The following is a 16,012-nucleotide window of genomic DNA, read 5'->3' as shown; positions in this document are numbered from 1 at the left end:
AATCGAAGTACGGCGATACTAGCTGTTTCTGGGCCTCACACAAAGGGAACACGCGCAGCAGAGCTCATACGTTTGCAGCAAGTTCACGAGGAAAAAGGCTTGAAGCGCAGTGTGAAAACTGTTTTGAATTGAAGTCCTTGGCGATGAAGTGCCACTGAATGCCAGGCGAATGAGCGAGCAGATCGAGAGGCCTACACTCGAGACTTTCCTCGCTGGCCAGCTAGCTGCAAGGGCCCGGATTGTGTGGAGCAATAGCAGCATAAAATTAGCATTATGATCTTGATTTTCTAGCATTTTCCATGCCGTCTACGTAGAACTACGAAACGTGCACAATACTGCCCAAACCAAGGCATTTTTCCATACTTACTACTGGTGAATTGCTGGCATCACAGAGGAACAGCAGCATTATAAGTAGCATTATGATACAGTTTTTCTGGCATTGCCATTAGCATTATCCCGCAAAATAACTAGCATTATCCGCCCAGGCCTACTGTTGACAGATTAATTTTCATCCACTAGCAATCCTTGAAGTGATATCTATCAACTTCAGAACATTGATGACCGAATATCCCAGTTTGTGATGCCATTTTACAAATTTGTTAAAAAAATGACACACCAATTATTTGAATCCTGAGAATACTATGAAAGTAGGATATGATTCAAGACACTTTCCAAAGTGGACTCATTCCCATTTTTGGACACAACGGGCATGAAGGATAGCACTTCCACTTGCAACAATTCATTTGGACGTAGCTTGTCTAGAAGTGACTGAAAAAACGTCACTTTACAACCATGTCAAAAAATGCCAAATTACCTCGTACTTGGTTGGACACAGAAAATCCCTATGTTTTGACGTACGACACAAACATATATGATAACATGTGGGCCGGGTTGGAGGGCAGGAGTTGACAATCCAGCACCCTTGTTTATCCAGCAGAAAATGCCGTTGCAAAAGGTGCCGGATTAGAGAGGGACGACTGTACAAGATACAGTCAGAAAGTGCAATAACTAGGCGCAAAACTGACAGAGTACTGAGACATTCGACGTCCTGTCATCTAGCTTCAACACATCTCCGTAGCGCTAACCGACAGCCTTCCAACTTGGAAGGGTCAAGGTTATGGAAAGACTAAAGAGGGGAAGGCAAGCGCAACGAAAACGAGCACAAGCTAAAGTCCCAAGGGAACAAAGAATGTCGAATGTTACTGGACTCCACTCGCGACGCTTAGAATCCTCATGTTGCTAAAAGAGAGCGCTGAGAGATTTGGATAGGGTCCGGCAGATTCTGCGGGCAGAAAAATTAGCAGAATTCGGTACTTTTTCTGGTAAGTTTCATGCATATTTGGTATGTGGATAAAGAAATGGAGCAGAATTCGAGGAATTGCCCACCATAAGGTTTGTATGGTTCTGCTAATTTCACTGCTCTTCGAGCAGAATCTGCCACCTTTTCGAGCAGAATCCGCCGGTCCCTAGATTTGGAGCGATAGGAAGGGGCATCTGGGCAAAAACCCTTACATCAAAAAATAGCCTCCTCCCCACGGCTCCAAAACCCCCCAGGGCTCACATCGAGTCTGGCCTCCTTACTAACGTTCGCTGTTCAAAAACGAAAACGCTCGCCAGCTAGAGGTGCGAGCGTCGGTTCCGTACCAACCGCGGAAAAAACCATTGTGAGCTCTTCCGCCAGGAGATCACGAACTTCATGATGCCGTGGGGTAGGAACCCCCCCCCCCCCTCCCCGACTACAACAAAGTTGGTGCTCGACCGAAAACTCATGTCCGTATATACAGGACTCAGGCGTATCCTTGATCCTGGTTTCAGTGGTCCTCTTGGACAGGTGGTCGCCTTATACGAGTGGTCGCCTTGACAGGTTTTACTGTAGGTGGAAACAGAGCCTTGCTGTCTGAAGTAGGGACCGGCGGATTCTGCTCGAAAAGGTGGCAGATTCTGCTCGAACAGCAGTGAAATTGGCAGAACCATAAAAACCTTATGGCGGGCAATTCCTCGAATTCTGCTCCATTTTTTTTTATCCACATGCTAAACATGCATGAAACTTACCAGAAAAAGTAAAGAATTCTGCCAATTTTTCTGCCGGCAGAATCCGCCGGACCCTAGTCTGGAGAAATGTGCACTGACGTTAGTGCTGTTCGTGCTGTTGTCTTTATTATCAAACCCTCCAGTTCCACAGTGCAACATGGTTACAGTATTGTTCCCAAAAGCAGGTGACCCACATCTATCGCTCCTGAGGACCTGGAATTCACATTAATATTCTCTGGGGCTGTTTCTACTCCTCACGCCCAATCCCAGGGATTGGGCCTTTTCGCTGGTCTTCCCGTTTTACTTGGGATTTGCGACAGAGCTATGATCTCATTACAGCGTACCCTAGGTGGTGTTTTGAATGTACAGTAAAACCTGGTTTAAGCGACCTCTGGGTTTGCCGACCACCTGCTCTTAACGACCGTTTTTCCATGCACCGACAGTTCTACACAGACACTGTGGGACCTGGCTCTAAAGGCCACCTGGCTTTAACGACAGCGTTTGCTTGCACCGTGCGGTGGTCGCTTAGACCAGGTTTTACTGTATTTTAATGTACCAGAGAGTGTAATGCGGATATCGGAGGACAGGGTGTTAGAGCGATCACTGGGTAACATGTCGGCCCAGCGGCAGGGAAAACCAGCAATCCGTCCGTGAGGGCAATTTAGGATGTGTATTGAACGGGATATCGAGCATGCGATGAGCCAAGTCAATGCCTGTATTCTATTGTAATGAATTTATTTTACTTGGGTGGCTCAACGGCACAATGTACTACGTGTACTACCAAGAGCCCCAAAAACCGATCATAATAATTATGATTGTAGAGATGGCAAAAAGATTGCATTTAACCTACTGACCTGCGGCTACCAATTGATGGATGACGGTTTTGGACTGAGGTGTTCTCGCACCGTGATCTGCTCTGCAATGTCATGACACCGATAGCTTTTAAAATTATTCAAAAATGATATAAGCGGCTCCCTTTGTAGATCCGGGACTCATTTAGCGTACGACGTCACGTGTCCTGCTGATATGCAAGCACATCAATGCATGCATGCGGACTCGGTTGCATTTTCTATCTTTTCCTCGACGCGCTGAGTTTTAAGATCCCAAGAGAAGTTAGTCGTGCGAAAGCGCTCTGGGAACTTGGCACAATATCGCAACTCGTAATATGTGGCTTAATTTAACATGAAGGCCCCCTAATCTCATCAATAGTTTGAATGTTGTTGTTGTTTTTGCTGTTGTTGTCACAATTAGTAGACGATAAGGAGATAAGGAGATAGTATGTACAAATCTGGGAGGTAGGTTATAGGCTCATTGATCGACACCAATCGGATATTGATGTGAAAGTAGGGAAATTTGTCCAAGATAAAACAGTGTTTGTGATAATTATGACAGTGCTGAATCAACAAGATTGGCAGTTTTTCACAATTAGGTTGGTGGAACGGAGACTGTGCTGTCTATGATTATGTGCAAAAAACTACATGTTGAACAAAGCATGCATTTTTGCCTAATAGTAGTCTCTCGCGAAACGCTACAGGTAGTAGGTTCGCAAGCAGAAATCATAATAAGACATATGCCATGATCCACCATTAGATATTTCAATAAGTGAAAGGCAAGGAATGTTCATTCTGACATGTTCAATCAAACAGGAATGATGTGAGGGTAATCAGAGCATAGGGCTACCTTGCCCATGGTCAAGCAGCTTTGCGTGCACACTGCTAGCAGGAAACCGTTCATCTTCAGCACGTGGTGGTTCGAAGGGAATGAAAAACAGCAGGCGGGCATTGCATGATGCTAACCATGGTGATGGGTGAACTACTGATCTTCATGCTCACCGTATCTCATGTCATAATAAAACATAATCATCATTATCGTCATAACGCAATCGTCTGGTGTCCTCCACATAGACTGAGCCGCGACACACGTGACGTCACTAGGGATAGTGTCCGTACGGAGGTGGGTGCGTCAGCTTTGGAGCAGAAGGTGACGATTGGGTGCGCGGGACACCTGGAAAGATCTGCTGATGCGAGTGCTGCTGCTGCTGTTGCTGGTGTGACTGTATACCTGTGGGGCCTGGGGGTGGATCGTGAAGTTGCATGAGGTGGCCATGAGATGGTGGACTGCCGATGTGGCCTGGTGGAAGAGGTTGCTGCTGACCCAGTGCTTGTGTGGGAAGAGTCAGGTTTGGCGGTGCCATGCTCTTGTTCATCTGTTGGCCAAATAGTCCCCCGGATCGATCACCACCCTCGTGGGGCAGGTCTCCCAGGACATTACTGGGAGTCGGGCGGTTCGGAGTGTGGCCCGGGTGGCTTAGGGGCGAAAAGTCCTGGCCTGGATGGTTCGTGATCATAGCCTGAGATTGAATAAGTCCAGTGGATGGCAATTGGAACGCACTGGGTGCAGGATCCTTGGCAACGCAGGACACACAACCCGTGGAGAACAAGCTACTGCTACTGGTGTCACTTGGCTGGTGACTGATTGATGGCATTGAACTAGACGTTGGTAGCAGGGGCGATGATTGGAGGCCGTGGTGGTGATCTTGCGAAAATCCTGGCCGTGTCTGCGACATCTGGTGTTGAAGCTGCTGCTGCTGCTGGTGTTGCTGCCGTTGTATCTGTTGCTGCTGCTGACTATGATGCTGCTGTTGGTGGCGATGAAGAAGATCGTGTCGCTCAAGGCTTGCGTGTGGCTGGTTGCTGCCGAAGTCCTGCCCGAACGCCATGGTTCCTTGCTGTTCCGACGGACGATGGTAGGACATTGGATAGGAGCTAGGTGGTATAACCATACCCAGATGCTCATCTACTCTGGGGTAACCCTGAAGGTCAAGCAGAGAAATGAAAAAAACACGTACATATCGTCGTTACGTTTTCAGACTCTATGAACAGACACAACCTCTGATTTCAAACGTTTTCTCAGGATGTAGATAACACAATAATTATATTTTCGAGCTAGATCTCTTGACTACTGATCAATCAGACGGCAAGTAGCAAATCCTGCAATTGTCCAATGCAATCCACGTATTTTTTTCTTTTGAGCCACAGACTCCACCAACCTGAAGAGAGGCGATATCAGCTTCTTCTTTGACGCCACACATCAACTCCGTCTCTTCGTATCCTGTGTGCGACTGCCGCAGACTAGCCGCTACTTTCGGGTCGACTGGGACACGGCTGTCTCCTGCTGGTGTTGCAGCCATCCTGGGATCTGCTAAAGTTGGTCTGTCACTGCCTATACCGTAGTCAAATGGCGGACTGCTTGGTTCGTTGGGAGCATTCAGACAAGCCTGAATTAGAGATTTGCCGCCCTCTGACGTAATCATCGGCTGCAACTTTGTGGTGGCGAAAGTGTAGACATGTCCAGTCTCCGACGCCACGAGCAGCATAACCTGAGTGCCAGTCAAGGTGCTCAGTTCGTATGCCTGCGGACAGAAGGAGCAGAAGGGGGTGAACATGGGGACTGTGGTCAGATATCTTAACATTAGAACTTGTGATTATGTGAGCAATGAGTGTCGCATCGCAAGACATTGCACACCTGCCAATCATCCCGATTTGGCCGGGACTGTCCCTATATCGAGGGTGGTGAAAGGCACCCAAAGGTGCCATAGTCGCATGCTTCACAGGCACATTTGTATGCCTTTTTTATGCCTACATGTAGGTATGTCATTGTCCCGATCTCAGGTTTGCAAAGGTTGGCAGGTAAGCATAATGGGATCCCTTCTGCCCGGAATGACAGTACTCAAGTACATGTACATATATTACAGACACACATGTACATGTACATATATTACAGACATACATGTGTACATGTACATGTACACATGTAGAACTCACGCATGTACATGTGCATGTAGGTTTTTTTACGATAAACTACGAACTGCGAGAACAGAATAGTATGAAAGAAAAGAAACAATATCTTTTTTTTGTCGGAACAGTGTTTGGATTACGTGACCAGCAGGCACCTGATGGATGAATTCAACGTTAGGATGTTACGGGGGAGAGGATAAAGACCATTTGGAGTGAACAGAGGAAATTTTCGAAAGTGAACGAACTGACGAAGGATGAGGGAGCTAAGTATTAACAGACTCCATTCGTACAAACTACAGGAATTTAATCTGATCCTGACGTGGCGGCTCGCAGAGCGAAGTCTCCAGAAACCCACACAGGTGTTGTGAAGACGCTCCTCTACTCCAATAGTCGCCGATATTGTCCTCAACATGCTCTAGGTGTCCTCCACTCCTGTCACCACCTGGCCACTTCAGGCTCCCAAGCTTCTACATCTACTAGATTTAGATCTACATGTATTACAATAGGAATACGAGCATATCCCCTAGTTGTGTATCTTGTAACAAATAATGAATTTCTAACACAATCATGCACCGCTTCCTACATGTACTTTCGTCATCATGATGTCATCATTTTGTCATCATTATGTCGCTTCTTGTGTAACTGGAAGTCTCCATCAGTCAGAACTGCGAAGGTACCTACATGTAACGTTCCTGCTAATCAAACTACATGTACTGGTATCCGGCGAATAGACGATCAGATCTGGTATACGCAAGACAGCATCAACTCTTCGCGTATCCTTAGCCTTAGGTTAGACTAAGCTCTCTTGAAATTCGAAAACCCCTGTACATGTACTTCGAAGTGCATGTACATGTACGTGTACATTTATATGCAGTGGGGATGATATCTGAAGGGAATTTCCCCTGTGCTTCTAGGCGAACAAATACATTTTGTGCTTGGGCATTCCAGGCCTGCATGTTTAATGTTGATGGCATTGCGGCATGTACATGACTTTGTATGCATTTGCATTCGGTTGAAAGTTGCTACAATTGGAGAAGTGCTGCTTTGCAAATACATGACATGTACATGTACATGTACACGTGTGACTGCGCCAGGCGGGTCGTGACATGTACATGTACAATGTAGATGAGAACGCTATTAGCGTTCCACTTGCTACGCGTACGGCGGCATCCCACCACACGACACTTCGCTTCAGTGTCCCAATCTGTTCGCCGCGGAAATGCACATAATTATGTTATAGGGACCCAAGCTGCGTCGTTATTGAAATTGATGATTTTCCCCAAAATTTCTGTCGACCACAAGGCGAGTTTCCCGTGTACACGGAGATAACCACATTCAAAGTCACCACGGTTCGGTGGAGTTCACATCACCATGTTAATACCGACGCACCCAGGTTGCCCATCACAACAGACTTACTGTCATTGTAGGTGCCTGTATAGGAATATCCCATGCACCTCTGCCTGCACAGGCAAATTTCCTTTGCCAACACCATTGTCCAACATCACGTCATCGGTCGTCACTCTATATCCTCCCTTCGTTTAACTAGTATAATATAGATTACTATAGGTAGTCGGCTTAAGAGCTCATACAGAGGAGGAACTCCGGTTATGAATGCACGAGACACCATAAATGACAATGTTCTCTCTAGTCTCCAGTCACCATTACACCATAAGAAGAGAGCAGGAAGTCAACGCATGTTGTTGCCAATCACTACAGAAATTCTTGAGAGAAAGGAGTTCGACGTTGCTCACGTCGCCCATGGCAAGCACTGTCCACCAACACACCGCCCTGTTGTTTGCTGGCTTTCAGGATAGCAACAGCACGACCAGCGTGTCCTTGTTTAGACGATAGTGTGTAGAGTCGTAAACAACATGAGTGTGCACTGTGTGTGCATGTGCGCAAGTGGACAGCATCCGTATGCACTGCCACTGCTACCAGTGCCCTATACTAGAACGTACACGAATCGCCCGTCGGACCTGCCAAATTTGGCGAATTCCTGCGCTGAAACCTCCTCGCGCCTTTTCAGCGAGGCTAGAGCGCTTGGCCCGTTGACGTCACCGTACCTCACGTGCTAGAACTCGGAACACGGAAAGTGGGTAAGTGCTTAGACATGGATTTAATAGGGAACGGTATCACACTGTTTATTTTGATACACAGGGGTCAGGGGTGTAGCGATGGCAGCAGCAATCTTGCCCAGCAACTCACTTCAACTTACATCGTAGTTTTGCCTGATAACCCTGGCCCTACATCATGGGTCATGTCGTCTTGCTTGTCAGTCATAGGCATCTTCACGAACTTACATGTACACATTAAGTTAGTTAGTTGAACATCGCATGTCCTGGACGATTTTGGTGTTACACGTTGCCGTGTATGAAGTAGAGGTGCGTGGCACGTGCAGGAACAGACCATGGAGTACGGCAACTGAACACTCTAGACCACAAATTGTCGCGGAATGCTTAGAGGTGCTCTTGAGGCTCTGGTAAACATTACACCCCACTGAGTCGAGTCCTTCAAGTGTGAGAGAAGTGCCCTCTGCCGATCGCAGCCTCTGAACTAATATGACTCGCCGCTGTTCAATTGTCCACCAGCACTTCATGCTAGAGGATCACTTCCAGACAGCCCGAGCACGGGGAAGAGAAAGAATTTCCAAATTTGGAACGCGACTAGTGCGATGTGTTCATGCGCTGTTGGGGCGACTCCCGGGGAGCAGGTTTGAAGGGTTGGAAATGCAACCACTTCAATACTCCAGAGAGAAAGTGCAGTGAGTGCTTCGTAGTGTCAGGCAATTCTCACTCTAGTTTAAAGTGGCTGTGAAAACAATACAGACCGGAAGCTAGGCATTGTTCAACGACGGTACTACTGCGGCTAGAGAGAGAGTGATAGCACTCACAAATTTGAGCACTGTGTGATGGTCTGATTTGGTACAGAGTCGCACTGTGGGCATGTTGGTGACGCTACGCTGGCAACCTGTAATCTCCATCTCCATCAGTGTAGGCATCAGTGTAGGCCAAACCTTTTTTTCTGGGGGCAGTGTGGGTTAGTTGTCCTGCATACTGATTATACTCGCCACCTCATGCCACTCATCTGCGTGCAACTCCTATTAGTGACAGCTCGGTAAACAAACCTAAATCAATCAATCTTCCATCTGTTTCAACGGCAGTCCTTGAGCATCCGTCAATGTACAATGTATGCCAGAGGTACATGTAGTTGTCCGGAACTTCAGGAATCACATGTAGAAACAATAATAGCCATACATTGGAAGATCGAACGTGGTCGCAACTGTGCGTTCAACATCACAACCCAACAAGTAGCCAAATTCTATGCACAAAAGTTGATGAAACAGTGGTCTCCTCAAACGTACTCTCAGTGTTTCCTGCTCTGGAAGACGCAGAGAGGGAGACACGTGGAGTACGCGTATGTGGTGACGGTGTGGGCACTTTAGTGACTAAATGCAGCTGTCTGAAAAAAGGTCAACGCCTGTAAAGGGGATGACAGCGAGGTCAAGAAACCAAACACACTGAACGCTGGACTAATCCTGGACCCCTGTGCTGTTCCCATAATGCTGTAAGGCATTCGCGTGACGCTCACTCCCCTATCACCCATACACAGAATAACACATTGCAGTGGAGTAAATAGTCTCGGTAACAATGACCCAAAACAGAGTATTATGTCCCCAGAATATCCTCCAGACATTGCAAATGGCATCGAAACGTTATGCGGTGACGTTCCCATATGTAAGGGTGGATGTGTCACAAGACTTGGAGCGTGTCTTTCGATTGGGCAACCAGACCCAAACTCAGTATTACCTCCCAAAAGCGATGACTGATAATTGTTGTCTCTTCTGCTAGCGTTATTGCGGCAACGCATAATTATGACCTTGTCTGAAGGAGTACCCCTACACATATGCTTTACTACTCTGTGGAGAGTGGCGTGTGTATCCGGTTCTGCTGTTCAACGCATGAGAAGAGATTGACGATGCTAATATCAGCCACTCCCTACCTCTCCAGAGCCCCGTGAGTTGGCAGAAGAGTATCTGAGTTCTAGTGTAATTAGGAGAGCACCTTCAATTAACTTGCGCACAGTAATCGCAGGTCAATTATCCCTCCCAGCTACAACGATGCAGACGCTTGCACGGGATGTATTGTTGTTTTTATCCAGAGATCGCAAGAATAGAGTCTCCAGTCTGCCCCCGCCATGAGCCTAACACCCACATATCCTAACTCTACGTAGATGTGTGCATAATTTAAACACGCGGTGCCTGGGGGTAACTCTCAGGTTCACGTCACCACAGGCACTAGTGTAAAAACAATCCGGAAGACGAAGAAACTCTGTGCAAGTCCAACAAGCGGCCAGAGTTGATAAACACGCACACATTACTACATCTATGTCAGCTTTCTGAGGATTTGAACAGCGACCAGCACCTGATGCCGACGCTAATACTGTAGGCCATGTTGAATATGCGCGAGACGATTCGCCACAAGGATAACCCCATGGCTTGGGCCAGTGTCGCAGGACCGGACGCCAGGGCTATAAACTAAGAGCACGTCATTTCCATCGGGTGTCACATAACTGATCAGGCGAGAAACAGATGCCAGCATGGTCGACTACTGAGTCAAACAGTGTCACTTTGGACAAAGGGAAGGCGACCCTTATCCTCCCAAACCTTACCATTCGGATTGAATACAGAAGGTCCACTTGGCAATTTCTACCCTTCAGGCGAAAACAATTTTCTGTTCACAAGTTTGACTCTAGGGTAGGTGTGTATTCACAATGCACTAGCCAATTAGTAGTCGTTCTGCACCATTGACGAGAGTGCGGCGGAGCGCCACACGAACTGCAGCTTGTGTCAGTGCACCAGGCACTTCGAGTTTCCCAGCATCTCGCAGAGACAAGACTTAGTGCAGATTCTATATCCCATTAACGAATTGTCGCCTGCGTCAAAAACCATCTCAACTCTCTTGGGTTTTCAAAATAGGAGTGCTACACCGTGTGGTCTTCAAACTGTGCGACGTTAAATACACTTCTACAACAACAACTCATAATGTCAGACACAACCTATTAACTGGAAGTCGATTTCCCTATCACGATTAGGTTGACCTTTTTTGTCCGCATGGCAGCACAAAACTAATCTTATTGACAGGAAACGTACCATTACTCGCTGTCAGGAAAAATATAGGGCTGCATTCCGACAATAGGTGTTACGACTGTACATATGATACATCATTACTAGATACAAGCAGTTCAAACCAATATAGAAATTGCTCAGTATTCTAAATGGACATCATTTCGAACGCCATCATCACATTTACCATAGTACCCTTTCGGTACATCAGGAATTGATCTGTGGTTGACACGCGCCAATTGGATTCGTGCAATGTTCATAGAAACAGTATCTTTACAAGTCAACAAATACGATACACTGATCTACGGAGTTTCAAATAATGGTTTAGATTTTGGCCTCAACACGTTGTTCCATTTCATCGCAGATAGGAATTTTGAACCCAATGGTAATGCAAAGTGTCCACACAATGTGCTAGACATCATAATTGTGCATAGAGGTCGGTCTTACCTTCTTCATGAGTCCAGCCTTTCGCTTGCTAAACGTTGTGTAGCGTTTCAACTTGTTCTGAATGAACTCCATCTTTATTCGGACTCGACCGCGTGTCTTCTTCTCGTCATCGTCATACCACTGGGACGAGGTGGCTGCGCGGCTTTCCCTTCGCTCCGATGACGAGTCATTACTGTCCGCATCATCCTCTTCGCCCTGTCCTCCGTGTCGTTGCTCTCCGGTTGCAGTGGTCGTGCTGACATTAGTCATAGGTAGCTGGTGTGGACGATGAGGAGGAACAAGGACACCAGGATGACCTGAGGAACGTCCATAGCGCTGCTGACTGTCATCCCTGGGCTGCTGCTGCTGCTGGCGCTGTTGGTGGCGATGGTGGTCCATTACTGAAGCGTCTGCTGGAAGACTGGGCAGGAGATCGCCTATTGGGTGCGCCGTCGATGGAACCTGGCTAGTCTGCTCGCTGGCCGAGCCCGCCGTCACTGTGGTCTTGTCCACCATTTGTCGAACTCTTAAGCCGCTGATGGTGGGTGTACACTGGACATCCGGAGCGTTGTGGGGAGCTGAATGTGAAGTAGTTGGCCACTCCTGATCTCTTCGTTTCAGCCCAGGAAAGGTCTAAAGATACAGAGCAGACCACAAGAAGATTAAAGCAAGCGCACAACCGGGTGTCCTACTGAAACAAGCCCTGACAAACAAAGATGCGACATGAAGATAATAAACCCAGACGCGGGGGGAAATAGCAATTTGTTTTCTCTGGTGTAAGCCAGCAAATGTGTGTCGAGACGCGATCAGGAATAGGCACGCGCGCATTCCGTCCGCCACTCTCAAGCTAGCTCTATGGACTGCGGTCCAGCGTCAGGGCACGCTATCCATGGACATTGTGAGCAGATGGTCGTAGGTAATTCACATTTTGCCCACTGGACACGTGCATGTTTAACACTAGGATAGGGTGAAGAACTTTATTCTTGACAGTGTGACTTCCGCTGGGCCCGAGCGCCCTGGCCGGCATCATCCACGCGACGGAAATGTATGTGCATGAAGCGATCTAACACCTTTATACAAACGAAACGCAGTTGCACGCATGGCAGAGAACCTGGCACTGTGTTTTGTTAGCAGAATGCATGTGGCAATGGCTGCACGATTAGCGCCTCGTCCATATCTAAAACGCCAATTGCAAGTGAGAACAACAGCATGCAGAAACACACCGACCATGCATATATACTGTACATACCTGTCTGGCATTCCACATAGGTGGTGTGGCACGGTCAGCCTCTGGTCGTGCCCAGTAGCTACTGCTGTTACTATCGTCCTCGGTGCTTACGCCTGTTGCGTGGTGGTGATGGTGGTGATGATGATGTTCGTCTCCCTCAGGTACAACGGGTCCTGCCATGTCTGGCATGATGCATCGCCTAACTCCACACTAAACAACTCACTGAAAATATCTGCTCGGTGGGAAATTCAGCCGTGGAAGACGCTTAGCACATTTGCCTTGTTTACTACCAATTAACACCCGGTGGAGACCTTTTATACCCTCGTCGACTTCAATAACTTCGTGGCGAACTTGCTCGCATCGCCTCGTCGTCCCTGGCCTTGTAGAGCTTGTCCCGACACGCTTCTCATAAATCAGTGCAGTGTGTTCAACTAACTTACACACGCGACTCTCTTCCAGATTCCTTTGCTCGACATAGACAAACATAGTGTGCCTCGTGGTGGCTTTGCATCATGTCAGAGCCAGTTCACAATTGGGTTCAAGTGCGATACGAGTGGCTTGTGCCAGCGAGCCACCAACATCGGCACAGAGTGAGCGTCATCCTGGTCTGGTTTCTACATGCTGCCTCACCAGAGCTAGCCGCGCACAGTTCAGAGCTGCACCGTCTTTCTCGTAATGACACTCACAAACAGGATGATACGGGCACTTGCAAGGCTGTAGATGGATATAAATTGTTGTATGAATGAAGTTGCACTCAAACCGATCCGGAGCAGATCAGCATGCCAAGAGTACTGTACCTCGATCATGTCTGCAATAGCAACGCTTCAACTTCCGAATCCAACCATCATGCACGTTGAACTGGGAACTCCCGAAACGATCTCCGCCCCTCAGAGGAATAGTGAAATTGTGCCTGGAAGGTATGGCATTCTGCATTCGCTCTGCACTCACGGTCAAACAAACTCGACCAAGTAATGCACTGCAGCCCCACGCATCTGGACGGAACCGAAATAGAAGCATTTGAGTCGACAATTGGTTGCTTGGTGCGTTCACGGTGTGACGCAGGCTCATGTGGAAACACACTTGAAAAGAGTTTAACCCCGGTTCACAATGCCTAGTAGGTCTGGAATATAGCACAATGTCCTTACAAATTATGTTCTGTTCTCGTTGTGCCTCTCGGGATTCCAATGTAGGCACACAAGAACAAGGTTTTGGCCATCAGCACTCTCCAAGAAGCGGCTAAGGTTTCTGAAATCCTTACAGTTAGCGTATTAGTTATGACTCCGGGAAATTTGTATTGTGTTGTTTGAAATATTCCCGCCCTGAATCAAGTGGAAACAGCAGTAGTATAGTAGTAGTAGAATTTCTTATTTTACTAGGGAACTCCCAACAGCCGTTGCCTTTCTTACTTGGGAACCCTAGGAATGACTTGGTGCTCGTGACAAATGCAGCCATGGGCTTAGCTTGACGGCATCCAGGTGGAAGCATGTTCCATCTGTCTGCTGCCAAAACTGAAATAGCATTCAGGCTGTGACGAGACGTAATTCTGGGTAGGTTCAGTGCGGCTGAAGCTTGACCGCGGGTAGCAGCATTTGTGCGGCATGATGCCGAGCGGGGTCAACCCTAGACCTTGGGCTCATTTGAATCTAAAACTGACTTCAACACCACCTCAGGACGCGGTCAGATGTCCACTGGAAATTTGCGCTGGGCCAAACGGAACAAATTTGACGTATCTGCTTCTGGCAAGATGCCTGGAGGACGATGAAGTTCAAGGAATTTCCCAGGTCTCCGAAACTGGGCTTTGACGACCGAGTTGGGAACCCACTTTAATGAGCGAAATGAACATGTGGCATATCGGCATCGTCTGTGAATGAAGGAAAGGTACCTCCAGGTTTTCGGGAGGCACCATACCATTGTTGGTGACTTCAGTGCATTGTGGCAGCACTTACACAATGATACAATGTACCTCCGGTTGTCAGATTCGCTCATAGCCTACATGTAGGTGCATATACCCATCCTTCGGCGTTGACGCATCGAATTTGGGACCTAACTTTGCCATAATTATTCACTCCAAGGTTCATGCCAGTCGCTCAACCATCCTTGTTGTCAGAAGAGAAAGGATGTGATTGGGGAAGATTTTCCTCATTTGCATAGATCTCAGGGAGGGGAAGGGGACATGGAAGATCGACTGAGCCATTCGATCATTCATCTGTCATATGATTAATATGGTATGTCCCTCCCACTCTCTCTCTCTCTCTCTCTCACACTCTCTCACTCTCTCTCTCTCTCTCTCTCCCTCTCTCTTTCTCTCTATCTCTCTCTCTCTCTCTCTCTCTCTCTCTCTCTCTCTCTCTCTCTCTCTCTAGTACATGTCAAACTCATTTCCACCAGCGTGACGCTACTGAAAACTGACATGCTCTCTGATTATCCACGTTTAATGTCTAAACGTACAGCTCCAGTCGTTCAAAACTGACAAAAGATGTCATGTACATTGTACCGGTATTCACAAGTACATTTAGCACAGCAACTGGCCAGGCTCTATTGAGCCACTGTGATTTTTAAGTAGCCACTCTCTGCTAGAAAAAGACTTCCACAAGTTATGTTCTCAGCTTCTTCCTCTATAATAGACCCAGATAGGAGATTCACATGACCATAGGCATAGATCGGCCGAGGGATACACTGTATAGCGTATACATGTAGGATGTGCATGTAATGTATGCGCGCTCATGCATTGCTATTCTAACAGCATGAAACAGTCCTCAACTACTAGTATACTAACAAGAGTCATCGGCAAATACAGCAAAATGGAATCTCTCCAGCACAATGAATGCACATGTACCGTAAAGTACCGCCAGAGCGCCCCGTCTCGCCAGAGCGCCCCACCTTGATTTTACAGCCAGGGAAAGGAAAATCGTATGGCACAGTTCCACGAAGTAACTTAGTTTGTACGGTGTGAGAACCATAGTGTACGGCTAACGTCACACTAAGCAGGTTTCTGTATGGAGCTCGTGTCCGCTCGAAGATACGGATCGTCTCCACAACGTGCAATATATGTTCAAAGTTTGTGTCGTATGACCTACAGACAGGAGACCACCTCCACAATACGACCGCGAAAGGACGAGATGGTGGGGCGCTCTGGCGGTACTTTACGGTACATGTACTTGAAGGTTGATGCAGGGCTGTAGACCTACATCTATCTAGAACATTGCTCATGTTCCACAGGGGTACCCCTGTTAGCATAGATTATGTACAAACAGCTACTTCGATCTAAGAAAAGAACAGTGGAACGCACTGGGCAAACGCATCATCCATGTCTCAGATTCCGAGATTCCAATAGCTTTAGAAAATCTTTTCATCAGCATGCAAATAATACATGTACATGTACATTGTATACTTTCCGGGTTACTCAGC

At 47.4% G+C, this 16,012-nt stretch overlaps 1 protein-coding gene across 1 annotated transcript; it reads right to left on the bottom strand.

The window, feature by feature from the left end:
* Nucleotides 1–3,297: 3,297 nt before the first annotated feature.
* On the bottom strand, nucleotides 3,298–13,741 carry LOC135826280 (uncharacterized). The gene is made up of 4 exons (XM_065338910.1): nucleotides 12,626–13,741; nucleotides 11,398–12,009; nucleotides 5,087–5,443; nucleotides 3,298–4,849 (listed from the first exon to the last, which is right to left on the bottom strand). The coding sequence occupies exons 1-4, from the start codon at nucleotides 12,791–12,793 to the stop codon at nucleotides 3,962–3,964; spliced, it is 2,025 nt and encodes a 674-aa protein (XP_065194982.1). The 5' UTR covers nucleotides 12,794–13,741; the 3' UTR covers nucleotides 3,298–3,961.
* Nucleotides 13,742–16,012: the final 2,271 nt, after the last annotated feature.

Source organism: Sycon ciliatum, chromosome 10 (genome assembly GCF_964019385.1).
Source record: "Sycon ciliatum chromosome 10, ocSycCili1.1, whole genome shotgun sequence".
In the NCBI taxonomy this organism is placed as follows: domain Eukaryota; kingdom Metazoa; phylum Porifera; class Calcarea; order Leucosolenida; family Sycettidae; genus Sycon; species Sycon ciliatum.
Note: the sequence above shows the minus strand (reverse complement) of the source record. Positions and strands in the feature narration are given on the sequence as shown.